Genomic DNA, 17,203 nt, shown 5'->3' on the forward strand with positions numbered 1-17,203 from the left:
ACCCCAGACTGTGGGTTCCCAGTGTGTGTGCTGGCGCTATAACAGCATGAAGCATGCCCATGGCCACAGTGGGCCCTGAGGAGGAAACTGAGCTGGGGCCTGCGTGCTCTGCTGAAGCGTGAGAAGGCGACGGTTGGTGGGTGAGACATGGCGGTGAGGGGGGTGCAGAGGCCGGGCACCCAAAGCAAAAATTTTGTGTGTGCCTGGGCCTCCTGGAGTTGGCTCCATTGGCTCCAGCTGAAAAAAAGCCCTGGATGTGATCAATTCTGAAAAAGAAAATATATATTTATTACAATAAATATTTCCAATGTTACACCATCACTCATCCAGATAGAGGTGCAAACCTCTATAACTCGTACTGTCAGGCATCTGACAGTCTCTGCAGGCTGGGTAAAGATACAATCTTCAAAGAATGTCTGTAAGTCCCATGCCTTGCAATTCTGGGAGGGCTTCAGGTGAAGTTGGACGATGTGAGATGTATTATGGTGTTATTCTTTTCATGGTGATATCAATAGTCAGTTAGCCAAGAGTCCGCTGCATCAGATTATTTATTTATTGGCTTTCCACCCCTTCCGTTCAACAGACTTCCAGGGCACCTTTCAAAGAAGCAAAAACTGCAGTAAAAGCAATTTAAAACAAAACATTAGAAGCAACAAAGGTTTAGAACAGAAGCATAAAAGCAATAAGCAAAGATAAAAACAAATTCGAGAGCCAGTGTGGTGTAGTGGTTAAGAGCAGTAGTCCCGTAATCTGGGGAACCGGGTTCGCATCTCCGCTCCTCCACATGCAGCTGCTGGGTGACCTTGGGCTAGTCACACTTCTTTGAAGTCTCTCAGCCCCACTCACCTCACAGAGTGTTTGTTGTGGGGGAGGAAGGGAAAGGAGAATGTTAGCCGCTTTGAGACTCCTGAAGGGGAGTGAAAGGCGGGATATCAAATCCAAACCCTTCTTCAAATCCAATCCAAAATTCAAAGTGGCATGAAAGCAATTAACAAAAACAAAAAAACAAAAAAAAAACAGCAAACAACAACAAATCAAGCCAGAAAAAAAAGAATATTTTCACCTGGCCCAAAATACTGTATAATAGTAGGTCCCAAAAAATATAATAGTAGGCATAAGGTAAGCCTTCTTGGCAGCGGTCACTAAGAAGGGCCTGAATTGCACATCATGGTTGAATAGACATCCATCATGCATGCTTTAGCTGAGATTCTTGCATTGCAGGGGTTTGAACTAGATCACCGTTGTGATCTACAATTCTATGAATCTATGTACAGGAAAGCATATGTGGAAACAAGCAGTTCTTCAAGTTCCCTAATCAGAGTCATTTCTAGGCACTAAAGGGACTTGGGGCACAGATCCAAATTCGCATTTGAGAATTTCTATATAGAATTGCCTCTGGGCAAATTAAGTTGGAAGGCAGCTCACAAATAAGCAACAACCAAGTTTTTAAATTAAAGGGAAATGAGCAGGAGATCCAGGGTCCAGCCTAGAGTTTGGCCCTCCTGGCCACCCCCTAAAAATGCTCCTGATATCATTGTGCAGATCGGCTCCACAGCACCACCAATGGGCAGGGACGGAGGAAGGGGTGTGTGGTGAGGGCAGGCCGCCCCGGGTGTCACCGCCCCGGGGACGACAAAATGCTGGGTTGCACTCACCGCAGGGCCTGCAGCACACCCAAGCCACGTGTCTCTCCTGGGAGTGGCGCGGTGGCTTGGGCAACTGCAGGCTCTGTGCTGCCCCAAACGGCCCACCCACCGCCTCCCCCTCAGCTGTAGGGTGGTTGAGTGGGAGGAGCCACGCAGACTCCTTGGAGGCCCCATGGAGCATCCTGCCCCGGCTGGACCCGCCCATGGGCACAGGGCACACATGCCACCCCAGGAGCCCGATTGGTTTGCTCCGCCACTGCCAATGGAGGTGCTATTGGTAAATAATAGGTACACATATCCATCCCCTTTAAATTTTGTCACATAACTATTATTGCCTGGCCTGATTTGAAGCACCTCACAGCTTAACACTATATGCAGGGCAGAGCAACAGTCAGGGAAAGGGCAGTTAGACGCTTGGAGCATGGGCTTAAGCGACAACTATGACATGACCATTCCTCTTATCTACGGTAGCTTTGTTAAAATGATTGCTGAGAGTTTTAAAGCACTGCACATTCTTTCTTTGTTTGGAATTGTGGTTGTCTCTCCCCCTTTCTTGCTTATTTATTCATTCATTTATTTTCTTTTATATACCACTCAATCATTAGCATTTGGACCAAACTGTATTACAGGAAACAGTAGGCCTAAAGTGTCCCTATCTATTGCTGTCCGACCTGATTTAAGTTTTTCCTTTAGCTTGCAATGATTACATTCTAAGTAGCCTTGTAAAAACCTTACGTAACTCAGTAAAGTCAAAATGCCAGACTTAGAAGGTGTGCTTTTAAATACATAATAATGAATAATAAATCACAGGTTTTTGAAAGGTGGCAGCATTTCTGATATACATCAAGGCTCTTGCTGTTCTTATTTCCATTTGGAATTATCATTTTTCCATTTCCTTGGGAGTGAATGCTTTTATAATCTTGAAACGATCTGAAAGAGAGAGAAACTTTATTCTAGATATTAGACAATCAATTAATGTTTTTCTTTGCCCAAAGCTCTGTAGTACACTGAAGTTTTTACCTTACTGTTTACAAGCAGGGATGTTGTCAGTAACTTAAATGGTTGTAGTCCATTGCACTACATACACAACAGATGTGAGTAAATCACACCACAAACTATACAGGCTGGTGGGAGGGATCAGTCTACAGTGAATGTGGGTTCTTTGGCCCTCCAAGTGATCTTCAAGCACAAGCCTAACTTAGGTCGAAAGGGCCAGCAGGGTGGAATTTACATTTATCAGGGTCAGGTACTTCCATTCAGCCAGTCATTTGCAATTAGCCTCTCCACGTGGCTAATATAATAATTACTGGATTGTAATTAACAGCAAGGCAGGCCAGACAAATGACACATAATTTTATGTTGTGGTTCTCTTGCTTTATTAAAGCACCACACTAGAATTCACGTGGTCTGCTCAGGTCTGCGTTTATTACCCAGCACACCAAATGCAGCCTACTAGCCATGGATTGTGGCCTTTCAAGCACTTGGTAACCCCTCATCTTCCTGCAGTATTAGGCAGGCAGCAAAATCAACTTTAAATCCAAGATGGGCCTCCACTCAAAACATGGCTGGTGCACTGCCTTCCATTTGTTGGGTTAGAAGCGGTGGTTTTTTCTGGGGGGACGCAGGGGTATGGATACCTCTAAACATTTTGTGAATCTAGGTTTGGCCTCATTGAGGGGCAGTATTTCAATATGAGCAGGAAAATGAGAGTACCCCTAAACATTTTTTTTAATGAAACAAAGCACTGGTTAGAAGTCATGGTTCAGGCTAAAAACAGGATTGTACTGGCAACTGAAGATGTGCATGAAATCACAACTATGATTTCTGAATTTGTTACACAATCTGAAGTACGATCTAGCTGCTAGCTAAACCAGGTTTTCCAACAGCTAATAAAATTACTTTGAAATATCCTATTTTTGGCAATCTGCCACAGTTTACCAGATTTCATATACCTCTCCAAATCTTATTTTTCCTCCTCCTCCAGATTTTTAAGTAAGAATCATAGAATCGGAGAGTTGAAAGGGACCCTGAGGGTAATCTAATTCAACCCCCTGCAATGAAGGAATATGCAGGTGGCCAGTATGGGAATCAAACCCACGACCTTGGTGTTATCGGCACCGTGCTCTAACCAGCTGAGCTAACTGAGTCAAATGACTCTGGTTTCCCACAATCCAGAAGTCTATTGTATTACTATATGCCAGCTGTTTTACAGCTGTTTTACCAATGTTAAAACTACAGTGAGTGATACACTGGACACACTTTGAGACTGGCCACCAACCTGAATGGAAGGGGAATTAGACAAATTCATGGAAGACTAAGATCATTGGTGGGTACTAGTCATGATGACTGTATTACCTCCACTATCAAAGGAACAGCAGCAAGAGAATGCAATTGCCCTGCTTGTGATTATCCGTTGTGGAAAACAGGATGCTGGACTCTAGCCGGTCTAATACTGCAATGTTGTTCTTGTGCTCTTCAATTTGCATCCAATATTCAGATTGCTGCTGGGGCATTTCCAGTTAATTCCATTTAAATTTGACTTAGTGTAGTTCTTTGACATTTTGGCGCTAGAAAAGTACTTGCTCTGATTATAAGGGAAGTCCCTGCTGCTGACTACACCCCATCTTTATCTTATTGTGACATGAAGGATGGGAGGAATGTAGTCCTCTCCAAAATGAGGGAACTGGGCAGTGGGACGGTGAGAGAGAGGCTGTCTATTTCACGCACCCTTCATTCTGGAGGCGGTTGGAGGACGGATGGTGGCTAACAGATTGGGATTGAATCCTGACAAGACAGAAGTACTGTTTTTGGGGGGACAGGGGGCGGGTGGGTATGGAGGACTCCTTGTTCCTGAATGGGGTAACTGTGCTCCTGAAGGACCAGGTGTGCGGTCTGGGAGTCATTTTGGACTAACAGCTGTCCATGGAGGCACAGGTAAATTCTGTGTCCAGGGCAGCTGTCTACCAGCTCCATCTGGTACACAGGCTGAGACCCTACCTGCTTGGAGACTGTCTCGCCGGAGTGGTGCATGCTCTGGTTATCTCCCGCATGGATTACTGCAAAGCGCTTTACGTGGGGCTACCTTTGAAGGTGACCTAGAAACTACAACTAATCCAGAATACGGCAGCCAGACTGGTGACTGGGAGCGGCTGCCGAGACCACATAACACCAGTCTTGAAAGGCCTACACTGGCTCCCTGTACATTTCCAGGCACAATTCAAAGTGTTGGTGCCGACCTTTAAAGCCCTAAACGGCCTCAGCCCAGTATATCTAAAGGAGCATCTCCTCACCCATTGTTCAGTCCAGACACTGAGGTCCAGCTCCAAGGGCCTTCTAGCGGTTCCCTCACTGTGAGACGCGAGGTTACTGGGAACCAGGCAGAGGGCCTTCTCGGTAGTGGCGCCCGCCCTGTGGAACACCCTCCTATCAGATGTCAAGGAAATAAACAACTATCTGACTTTTAGAAGACATCTGAAGGCAGCCCTGTTTAGGGAAGTATTTAATGTTTGGTGTTTTATTGCTTTTTCATCATCATCATCATTATTAATAATATTCTGTTGGGAGCTGCCCAAAGTGACTGGGGAAACCCAGCCAGATGGTTGGGGGAGTGTGATAGATAGATAGATAGATAGATAGATAAATAAAATATTTTTTCGGTCTTGTTCCTGATCTCTGGCATGCTGTAGTTGCATGCTGCATTTGTACTGATCCCATTCTGATCAGGCAGTTGGACTTGATGACCTCCAATGGTATCCCATTTTAGTCTTTATTATCTGCACATGATGGAAGGGTAAGAACGGGTGCATGTGCTTGCTGGCCTCGTCCCTCCATTGCTTCCCTGTTTTGTTCCACAGGGTGAAGGCCTCTGACAGGCAGCATACTGTACTTGTCAGGAGTCTAAACCATGCAGAAAGCCTGAAATGACTGAAGCAGGCTGCACACTTTTCACCCTTCACTGTGGAGGCCAGCAGAAATGTGACAGAGGGTGAGACTCATGATTCTGTATAGAGCTCCCATCAATCTACTCTCCTTCCTTTTGAACATACCTTTAAACATTCACTCTCTGAACCCGGAAAGAGCACACTTGTCCTGTTCACCCAAATAGTACCACACTGGAGGATCAAGGCTGCAGCCTTGTGTGAGGGCATTGATGCACACACCAGTTAAAAAAAGCACCCCAAACCCAAGCTTGTCCTGAAGTGTATCTTTGGTAATAGTTGTGCATTATTACACCAAAAGGGGGGAAAGGCATGGTTCCCCCCCCCCACACACTTCAGATCTAACATAAAGGTTTTGGAAGGCACTGCCATCTTGGCTTGGGCATTTAAGATTACTGGTACCTGTGCATGGGTGTTACCCCCTCTTACAAATAGACTCCTGGCTGTCATGGTTCTCTAGCCATATTTTGTCTGCTGCATGTAGAAATACCAAGAATGCAGCTTTTCCCAGCATTAAGCCTTCATCTAGGAAGACACTGGACATACTGGATTAGGTACCCCACCACAGCTGCCAAAGGCCCAAGAGACATGAAAGGGGAAAACCAAGACACAATAAATAGGTGGAGAATTTTCTTGAATAGTGCTTTCTTTTATACTCTGTGGGTAGTTCCAAGGAATGCAATCAAGTATAAAAATGGTGTCCTTGGTATATTAAGATTCTTGCTGATACTGGAATCTACTGAAGTGTCTGTCTTCTATTTTATGATGCTGTCAGACCAGATTCCCTTGACTGAATAGCAGTCTTGTTTTACATGGCTGCTTATTTGCTACTGACTCTGATATAAAATTGCACAACAAAGAACATGCTATGCTCTCTGCAGCACTACCATTTGTTTGTGGATATGCCTTTTCTGAAAAGTCACAAGCCCACTGTGAAAAAAGAAAAAGAAACTCCTGTGAACCTGAAAGAATGATGTAATAGCTGAAGTAAATTTGCACAGCAAACATCATTTTCATCATGGGCGTTGCCCTTTATCCAATAAATTTATTACCATTTGTGGGGATACGTGAAACAGCCCAAGTTAAGCATGTTTACAATACAGTTTGGTGACCCACATCTATTTGAAAGTATATGCTACTGAGCTCAGTGGCACTTAATCCTAGGTTAATGAGTATAGGATTGCAGCTTTAGATATGTGCATGCCTAAATTTGGGTGGATCATGCCTAAAAATATATATTATTGTGAAAAGTAGAAAATCCTAAGAATTTTTAAAGTATTACACAGTAATAGAGGGAAGTTTAAATTAAGTGTTTGAATCAGATTGTGTTGTGACATTTTTAGTGTGATCTTTTTATTGTGGTGTCCAGTATGTATTTCAGTTTTTTTTTTAATCTGGTGAGTTCAAGACCTGCCCTGAACTCCTGGAATAAAAATCCAAAGCAAGAAACATTCATTGCTTAAGCTTGCTTTGTCAGGTGATCTACCAATGAAGAAACTTTGTCAGGTGATCTACCAATGAAGAAACTTTGGTGGGCAAAGAGCAAACTACAAAGTGATATAGCCCTTCACAACTTGGTAGTTGTTGTTCTGCCATCTTAAGGGTGCAGTGGGAAAAAATTAGTACAGGCATTCCCCCCCCCCCCATTTTAACAAAATTTACGGTATATAGTGCTTGTCTGTAAGAAAACCTCAAAGCGGTTTACAAAAATATAATCACTTTGAATGTTTTTTAATGCTGCCGTTTGCAACTCTAACACTGTTAGGTACTTCTTATCACTGCAGCAATTTTTCTATACTAAGTTCTGAATGGTTGCTTTTTGAATGCAATTTCAGTATTTTAATAAGACTATGCTAAAAAAAAAATCTGCCTCCTTTTCCCTTTATTGCACCATCAAAACCAATTACGTACATATTGAGGTTAACTGTCCTGAAAAAACCACAGTCCAAAATATCAAATACTAACCTCAGTTACGAAATTCAGTAGCCGGATTAGTCAGTTTAATGTGTGTGTTTGTAACCCTGAGAGTGAATAACCTGCCTTACCTTGTACTTACGTCCTTATCTGTAAATTACTGCTTCCTTACCATACAGGAGTGTTAAGAGATAAACACTTTCCCCTTTTATTCTAAAAGCAGCTTTAGAACAGTCCTTTCAGAAGAGAGCAGTTACACAGAATATGGCACTTTGGATAAAGGTGGATGGCTCTATGGAGCTTCCAAAAATTTATGTATAGGGCTGGTTTGTAAAGTCCTGTACACTACAACTGAATTCCATTAAACAGTGAAGGGGCCTACTGACACCAATGGGGAAATTTGCTATTAACTTCACCAGAGTGCGAGTGATGAGGCAGTGAAAGGGCTAAGACAGCTGTTTGCAACTCTGCCTTCTCCGTGAGCCTGTCCAGAAAGTATGACAAAGATATGGAAAAAGGAGCAACATTGCCATCTCTTACTTGCATGGCTCCCATTCCCACCTAGCAGAGCCCAGGGGAGGTGGTACAGTCTTTTATATATATATATATATGGGTGGCTTCCCATCAGTCTCTTCCCAGCAGCTTCCCAGCCTCAGTTCAAGGTCTTAAGAAGTAATGATGCCGCTCTGTTTTGTTTTAGTTAAGGACAGGGGTGGCAGTGGAGGCAGGTTGTGCCCGACACACATCAAGGGGGGAGCTCAGTGCCACGCATGGTATGTTACACACATGCATGGCGGTGGAGGGGCCCAGAAGCTGCTCAATGGGGATCTTGGGGGGGTGCACCTGGGGCAACAGCCTCCCTGGTACCCTCCATGCTAAGCCACTGGGGCGATGTGGAAGGCTGGCTAGCTCATGAGGCACCTGCTGGAGAGCTCTTGTGAGATCTTCCTGTCACTGCTTCGCCTTGCTTCTCCAGCGATGTGGGAGGGGGCACTCACAGTTCTCTGGCACCACTGTGGGTGCCTCCTGCCACCAGAGAAGCGAGAAGAAGCTGCCTTTGACAGGACCAGTGGTCTGGAAACTAAGCCTTATGAGGAGCACTTGAAGGAGCTGGGTATGTTTAGCCTGGAAAAGAGAAGAAGGTATGTAAGCCGTCTTCAAATATCTTAAGGACTGTCACATGGAAGAGAGAAGAAGCTTGTTTTCTCCTGCTCTGGAGGGTAGGACTCGAACCAATGGCTTTGAGTTGCAAGAAAGGAGATTCCGACTAAACATTCAGAAAAACTTTGTGACCATAAGAGCTGTTCAGCAGTGGAATAGACTCGTGAGAGGTGGTGGACGCGCATTCCTTGGAGGTTTTTAAGCAGAAGTTGTATGGCCACCTGTCATAGATGCTTCAGCTGAGATTCCTGCATTGCTGGGGGTTGGACCAAATGACCCTTGGAGTCCCTTCCAACTCTAAGATTCTATGATTCCTGTTTTGCCTCAGGTGGCGGAATGTGTTGGGCCGCCCCTGACCAGAACCAAAAAGCAGAAGCATTGTTTTGGGTGACATTCCTCTGTGCTCCTATTTCCTTCCTCCTCTTCCTGTACCTACTTCTCTTAACCCTTTCCCTTCTTCTATTCCTTGTTGTTATTGTTTTTTTCCCACCCGCCATCCCCTTGTATAATCCTTTCCCCTCTCCAAAATTTTTGCTCGCTCCCAGAGCTGAACTCCCAAGTGTTCCTGCCTGGGCAGGAAGTCCGCCTACCTACCTACCTGCCGACTCCTTTTGCAGGGCGCTTCCCTCACCTGAACTCCAGCCGGCGACGTGGTCACATGCGCCCGGCCGAGAAGGCGGGCGGGTGCGTTGCATTTAGGAGCGGCAAAGCTCCGAGCCGCCGTCTCGCCATTGGCCCCTGCCCGGGCACGTGGCGCTCCCCTCCCGCCTCTGGCTCACAGCTGGGTGGCCTCGCCGCCGCCGCGCTGCTCCTGGCGGCGAAGCAAAGCAGCCGGAGAGCCGCTCCAGTGAAGAGCCTGACGGGGCAGCCGGAGAGTTTGTGTTGCCCGCGCGCCGTCGTTCCCCGCGAGGAGCCTGAGTGCGCGGCAGCGGGGCGCCTCGCCTGTAGCTTCGCCCGGCAGCTCCCAGTCAGCGCGGGAGCCCTTTCGCGTTCCCACCCCGCGCTTAGAAAGAGCCAAGCCGGGGAAGAAGGCGGCTTGAAGGACCGGGCAGCGGCGGGAAGGTAGGTCCCAGTCAGTGCAGGGAGCTGCAACTTCCAGCAGCCGCCTCCTTCTCCTTCTTCTCCTCAGGCGCAGCAGGGGCCGCCCTGCCTTGGCCGCCTGCCGCAGTAGTTCTTCGGAGCGTCCCTCGCGCTTTTCCCGCGCCAAAGTTGTGGGTCGCTTCGGAACAACTGCGGCGTCTGAGAGGAGCTGGCCGCCGGGGAGAGGCGCCGCGCCCCTTCCCGCCGCTTCTCCCTTCGCCTTCTGGAGCCCAGTTAACCATAAGCCCGAAGAGGAGGAGGAGGAGGAGGTGGACTCTCCATTTAGCGCTGCCGGGAAGGAGCGCCTTGCGTCCGGCTCTGGTGGTGCTGGAGGAGGCTCGCCCCGTCCAGCCTCCTCTCTTTGCGCCATGAGGAGAGAGAGAGAGAGACTTGCTTGGGATGGTTCGGCTTTATACAGCTGGAAGCGTGCTTTGCGGGTGGGGTGCGCGCGCCTAAAATGGTCCCGCTGGCGCGATTTCGTGGGCGAGGTTTGGATCAGGATCGAGACACGCATTCCATAGCTTTTCAGGCTGTAGTAGTAGTAGTTGTTGTTGGGTGTGTGTATCTGCTGTCAGAAAAAGAAAGGAAAAGTTCGGCGGGCTGGCCGTTTCCCAGCGACTTCTAGGGATGTTGGAAAGGGTTTCGCTTCCTGTGCGTAAAGGGGGGGGGAGGGTTGTGGAAGGGCGGGAGGGAACTCGAACCCGGGAGATCGGGGCTGGCCCGGCTCCATTTTCCTGGGGCCAAATCGGCGAGGCTTTCGTCTGGAATCCGGCCACTCTGTTCATTCCTGGCCGGAGGGGGGGGTGCCACTGGAGCCAAAGGTGCACAGAGCATGCTTCTTAACCCTTTCCTAATCCTTGCTCAGTTAAGCAGAAAGTTGCTGGGGTTGGGGAGCTTGCCCGTGGGAGCGTTACTCAACTCTTGGAAGAAGTTGCATTTCGTTTTGGTCGACTTCCCCCGCATGTGTTTTGTCTCTCCACAGTCGAATGCATTAGTCAGATGCTGGACTTGCAGCTTAGAAGACAGTTGGGAATTGGTCCAAGAAATTCTTATGCAGTCTAGAAATGGAAGCTCTCCCCCAGTGCTTAGATTATTCGATGTTTTGCTCCTTGCTGTCAACCAAAGATACTGAGGACGTTTGTAAGTAATCAAGTAGATATGCTGGGGTCTAAATATACAGATAGCCTGATGCTGGTCATCTTAAATCCCACAGAGTTCATTTAAATTTGTGTTTAGGATTGTAGCTCTGTAGGATATATTGACTGAAGCTGATAATGTTACCACACTTAATATTTTTTCATTGCATGTGCTTTGAATAACACAGCTACAAATCCAGCATGGATATTTTTTAAGAGCTAAAGAGTATGCTTAAAGTGGAGCAAAAGTCTATGCCTTAGCTAAACATACATTTAATTAAAACATACAAACCTTCATTTATCTCTCGCCCTGTTCCATTAAAAACAAAATTTTCTTCATGTGTATCTCTCTGACTTCTTATACCATCCATTTATTTTTGAGACCCAAGCAAGTTGCTGTTATATTTTTTTAGCTCAAATAGCAGCAAAACCAATGTACCTTTGCCATTCAAGCAAATACTTAAGACTCTCATCGGAGTTCTAGTTGGTGACAGGAATGATTCCGGCATGTATTCTGAAATATTGTTCTGCTTCATTGTGAAGTATGGGCCTCTAGTGCACCATCCTGATTTTCTTCAATAAGGCATAGAAGCATTTCTTACAGTAGTCACCTTTTAGGTACTTATAAGTAGGAAGAGTAGCATTAAGAATAGAAGTATAAGAACTATGTTGGACCTTCAGAACACCCAGCAGCTTTCATTTGCATGGTCTCTTCCATTTTCCTATATTGTCTTCTGTTTTGTGCTGCTTTAGAGGTTTAAAACTGTCTTGCAACTCTAACCTCCTTTTATATTCCCTTTTTGTGATATAATTGCCCCCCTGACAGAAACACAGCTATGAAACTATTTTCTAAAAGGAAGGTGACCTTTCCCCTTATCTTTGGTTCATTGGCTGTTTGGAGTGAAAGGGAAGTGTTTTGAAGAGCTGGGAAGTTGTATCTTGGAGTTCAAAGGAGATCCACTAAAAGCTCAGGAAAAAGCCCCTTTTCAATTAACTGAATTGTTGACATAATTGGAGCTTAGCCTAAACTGAGCAAAACTTTTGGCAGGGAAGCATTATTTATATTAGCTGGCTGCACCTCTCACAACATGTGGACTTAAATACAAAAAGGAAATTATTGCATTGGGAATTCCTTTTAGTTTCCCTTTGTACTGTGGCATGGCACATTAATTTCAGTAAGAGAAGTTATTAAGGAACAAGATCTCATGATGCGAACTTGATATTTTCTATATAAGGTATTTTTCTGTTAATGCAGAAGATTGGTAGAACGTGATTTTTGGCTTCCCAGATTTTCAGAAACTCTTGGTTTGTGTGATGAGGGCAATACACATTGGTGTATTTTTAGTTTGTGCATTTTCTTCTCCACTTAACCATCTCGGTGTTCTTTGATTAACCAATATACTCTGAACATTGGGGTGTGTTGTTTGTTTGAAATATTATTGTGGATAATGGCAATTAAAATGCAAGGAAACTTGCATCATAATCCCCTGTTTGTTTTGTGGCTTCTGTCGCCTTTCACCTCTGCACCTCTCAGCCCAGGGTTCATTGCAGTGCATCTTTTGTTGCTGTTTTAAAAAAATACACACACAGACTCACCCAATTTTTAATGGCTTTATTTGTTAGTTGTCCTAGCTTTCTAAAGCATAGCTAACTAGTCTCCTGTGTGTTTTCAGCCATATTGCCTAGATATTGCTGTATTCACCCTGTTTACTGAACCAAAGGAGTTGGATTATGACACGTTGCTAGAAGTGCTTGAGGTTTTTGCTAAATGTAGCTGAGAAGCAGCCTATCTATAGGGCAGGCATAGGCAAACTCGGCCCTCCAGATGTTTGGGACTAAAATTCCCATCATCCCTGACCACTGGTCCTGTTAGCTAGGGATCATGGGAGTTGTAGTCCCAAAACATCTGGAGGGCTGAGTTTGCCTATGCCTGCTGTAGGGTCATATCTTACTGTAGGTTCTTGTTAAGATGCTAATGGGCCATTAAAATTTTATTTTAACTTACAAATGATGCTTCTGTGTCACTAAGGCATCCAGGTATGCAGAAACCACTTCTTTGTTTCTGGGTGGGCCTGTTTCACTTCCAAACTGCTAGACTTGAGCCCACCCACTATGATACTTGGCATTTGCTTTTGGGTGTTTAAAGTGTTTCACGTATGTCATCTTCGTGCAATCCTTATGGCAACCCTGTAACATAGGCCAGTGTTATCCCCATATTGCAGGTGGAGAGCACTGAATCTGAGAGAGTCCTAAGGCCACTTACTCACTGAGTTTTAGCTTCGCAGCCACTACCCAAAAATCATAACCTTATTTATAAGTCACACATTTCAAGTACCTAGCTTTCTTTGTGCTCTTGATTAGAGAAATGACTGCAGTTCATGTACGCTGTAGCCTTTGGGATCAGTTAGTATCTTAGCACTATTCACAAATGTCACCTACTGCCTCCTGAATAAAAGAAGTAAAAAAGTAGATTAAGTTAGCTCAAATACAGTTGACAGTAAACTGTCATGTTCCAAATAAATCTCTAGGCCCATGGAAAGTAAACAGAAAAAGGCACAAATGTTTGCACATTAAGCAAACCTACTATACCAGTTGCAATATGAAACAGGATCAGGCATATATATCTTCCTGTGATGCCATAGTCTCTAGCATGATTTATACTCCAGTAGGGTGGATGCCCTTGTGATTTCCTGTCCTCTGAAGTTTGCGAGGAATGTTAATTAGCTTTAATTTCTTTGGGAATGTCTCATGCAGTGCAGTCTCTGAATCCTCACCAGTCTAACTATTGATATAACAAAAGCACATTGACTTTAAATGTTCAACTTGAGGGGCTTGCTTCCTTACTATAATGTACTGAGCAAACATCCTTGTTTGAGCAGTGTGATTTTAGTGTGACATTCTCCAGTGTTCACGTATATTTCTGGCCAGCAATAGGCTTGTATTTTTGAATTGTGCAAGAGTTGAAGGTCCAAGAGCATTGATTATCCCTTTCTCTGAGCTGAGACACAGGCAAGGCATTCTCTGTAATCTGTTCCAGCATGACAGCAACAGAAGGAAAGCTTGGCATGCTCCTTTTAACAGTCACCTTGCCTCTCATTCTGAAACACAGACAAAAGGCTGGTAGAAAGTGTCTGATGCCTAAAGTAAGGTCAACGTCCTTGAGAGCAGCAGCTGTGTTAGGAGCTGGATAGATAACTGGTCTCCCTATATTTAAACCAAATGATTGGTTGCTAGAACTTTTTGTTATGTCACTGGATTGTATGCTTCTTACATGATGACACAAAGAGCTAATGATGAGGCCTTTTGGTTCGCAAAAGGGACTTTAAGGTGAACAGTTAAGAAGGTCAAAAGTATAATGAATATGTTTTTAATTAATAGATTTTCACCAGGCTTCCACCTGGTATTCCAAATAGCTTTCTCTCCCATTTCCTCGTCACTTTGTTTTCTGTTGCACCACTTGATTTCTGCAGTCATACGCACACCCCTGCCAAATCTGTCCCCCTTCTTCCAATCTTGCCATTACTGAAATGTTTTTGGAGCTACTGATAAGGGCCTTCCCTTCATACATTTATAGTCCTACATAATACTAGCTGAAGGCAAATGTTTTCCATTTTTCTTACTGATTCTGTGTATGCTAACTGACCAATTTTCTGTTACATGGGATGTGATGATGACCTTAACTCATCATCCGCAATACCTTTAGCTCCTTCAGGTTAAAATGAAGAGCACAAATCACAGTACACGAAGGTACAATTTCTACAGTGTAACTTACACAGTCAGTCAACAGTCACATTTGTTTTCAAAAGGAGAAACATCCCCCTAATGTGGAGATTGGTAAAAAGGAAGTTTAAAAGCAAACTCAAGAGGGTCAGATCATTCCAAAATGTCTTGAAAGTTGTTTGAAAACACAAATAGCTGGGATAGCTCAGTTGGTAAGCATGAGGCTCTTAAATCTCAGGGTAGTGGGTTCAAGTCCACATTGGACAAAACATTCCTGCATTGCAGGGGGTTGGGCTGTTTGACTCTCGTGGTCCCTTCCAACTTCTGCAATATTAGTTAAACTGGAGTGTATGTGGCAGATAAGGAGAGGTACCACAAAGGCCAAGAGGCTGAGAGTGTGGTTCACAAGCAGAGTTAAAGAAGCTATTGGAGGCAATAAGGCTTCTTTAAAAAGCGAGGCAGGTGGAATCTTGTCCAAGTGAAGAGAACAAAAATAAAGTGCAAGGTATACTAAAAGAATAAGAGAAGCACATTTCTAAAAACATGAAGACCAACAACAACAAGATATTTAAATATAATAGTAGCAAGGGACTCTTTAGGGAGGCTTTTGACTCTTGAATGACAAGGGAGTCATTAGTGTGCTTAAGGAGGTTGCAGAGAAGCTGAATGCAATCTTTGCATCTGTCCTCACAATGGAAGATACAGATCACATCCCTGAACTTTTGAAAGAGGGTAATCTGAGGGACTGAGGCAGATAGTGGTAGCAAGAGATAATCTGATCATCTCAGCCAAATAAGACAAAATACAGTATTTCAGATCACCAGGTCTGGATAGCATCCACCTGAGAGTTCTGAAAGAACTCAAATATGAAATTGATTATCTTCTACCAAAAATATGTAACTTGTCCCTCAGGTGATCCTCCCTACCTGAGGACTGGAAGATAGTCAATGTATTACCATTTTTAAAAAATGGATCTGGGGTGGAAGACCCTGGAAATCACAGACTAGTTAGCTTATCATCTGCCCTGGGTAAACTGATGGAAAGCATTGTTATGGATAAAATAACCAAGCATATAACAAGCCTTGTTGAAGCAGAGCTAGCATGACTTCTGTAAGGGCAAGTCCTGTGGATCACCTGTAGACAGAGGTGATCCAGTTGACATAGTTGACAAAGTATCTCACAAAAGACTCCTGAGTAAGCTTATCAATCATGGAAAAAGAGGAGATGTGCTCTTGTGGATCAGGACTTGGATAAATAGTAAGCAGTGAGTGGGAATAAATGGACTGTTCTCTGAATGGAGAGGTATAGAAAGTGGATTCCACCAAGGACTCTAGAACTGGTAGACATCCAATGGAGCTAATTGTGGAAATGTTCAGAATAGATAAAGGGAAGTTCTCCTTCATTTAATGCATAGTTAAACCATGGAACTTGCTCCCATAATCACCTCTATCACCCATAAATATCATTCTAGAGATGTTTTCCTCAACTTTAGATGATACGGGAGTATGGGAAAGGCTGGTTGGCTCAGGCCAGGAAATTTTTCTGCTCGCCTTCCAGATACTTCATAAGGATTATTTTCCCACTGTCTCTGTATTCAGCCATGTTTGGTAGCAGCAGAAAGTAAAAGAAAGGGCACCTGGTACAGAATGTGCCCCCCCCCCGATGTTCGGTGTAATTTGAGATGAACAGTATGACGTAGGAGCAGTGTTTATAAAGGACACAGAATCTTGCTTTGGGGGGCAGTAAGAACTTATTTTCGTAGAAGGACAAAACCCAGCACTAATTTGAAAAAGCTCCAATAAATCCAGGAAATATTTGCTGCCAAAATGCTCTCAGGAAATATTGGATCGGTCTTTCCATTATCCCCTTAGCACATGTAAACAAAAAAGCTTGGCTTTACAACATCATCAAATAAACTAAGTCTCTTTTATTGTTCCACTGCAGTGAGAAAGAAGGAGAGATAAAAACCTGGGGGAGGTTGATGCCTGTTTTCTCAGATGGTGTACTTTAGTTTTGTACTTGTTGCGCCACATAATACATGAATTTCTTTTTCATATAATTGTTCGCAAAGTTCTGTTTGATTTAAGAGTTAAGCAGTGAATAGACTCTTTAGTCTTCCTTGCCTGGGCTGATTGAATGTTTTGAGCATTTAAAATTGATATTGCTTGTAGCTGGAAGATGTGGAAATTGATTATGGAAACATATGCACACACCTACCTTTGAAGATCAAAATTATTATTGAGATTAAGGCTTTTAAAAATATTTGAATTGGAATACTATAAAGTGAATTTTACATTCATCTTTTGTTGATCCAAAAGTGCATATGGTCAAATCTGTTAGAAGTTGTTGGGATTTAAAACTTTGGACTCCATTACATATTTGTTTGCTACTAGGTTTTGGAGTGTTGTCCTTTTGGCTCACCCTTCAAGCCCCCTTTTCTTTAGTCTGAGGAAGGGTAGGAGAAAAAGCTACAGGAAATATTTTCACATTGTTTTGCCATTGACCTCTTCTTCACAATGCTGTTGGGTCTGCCTAAAAGCACGGCATGATTGTGAAGACCAGCAGTAACCTGTCGAGAGTGGTGGGGCTAGATGGAATGGAGTTTACC

General features: G+C 44.2%; 2 protein-coding genes across 3 annotated transcripts in view; one reads left to right on the top strand and one right to left on the bottom strand.

The window, feature by feature from the left end:
* Positions 1 to 264: 264 nt before the first annotated feature.
* Positions 265 to 10,326, bottom strand: LOC128410290 (uncharacterized). 2 transcript variants are annotated; one of them, XM_053381367.1, is made up of 2 exons: positions 9,291 to 10,326; positions 265 to 614 (listed from the first exon to the last, which is right to left on the bottom strand). In XM_053381367.1, the coding sequence occupies exon 1, from the start codon at positions 10,251 to 10,253 to the stop codon at positions 9,435 to 9,437; it is 819 nt and encodes a 272-aa protein (XP_053237342.1). In that variant the 5' UTR covers positions 10,254 to 10,326; the 3' UTR covers positions 265 to 614; positions 9,291 to 9,434. The 2 variants fall into 2 exon arrangements, with proteins under 2 accessions (XP_053237342.1, XP_053237332.1); XM_053381357.1 differs by having other exon boundaries at positions 9,258 to 10,326.
* The window catches only part of STXBP6 (syntaxin binding protein 6), a 93,193-nt gene continuing 85,619 nt past the window's right edge, over positions 9,630 to 17,203 (top strand). The window contains exon 1 of the mRNA XM_053381379.1: positions 9,630 to 9,721. The gene's annotated coding sequence lies outside the window, so the exon portion shown is untranslated. The remainder of the gene's footprint in view (positions 9,722 to 17,203) is intronic.

Source organism: Podarcis raffonei, chromosome 1 (genome assembly GCF_027172205.1).
Source record: "Podarcis raffonei isolate rPodRaf1 chromosome 1, rPodRaf1.pri, whole genome shotgun sequence".
Lineage (NCBI taxonomy): Eukaryota > Metazoa > Chordata > Lepidosauria > Squamata > Lacertidae > Podarcis > Podarcis raffonei.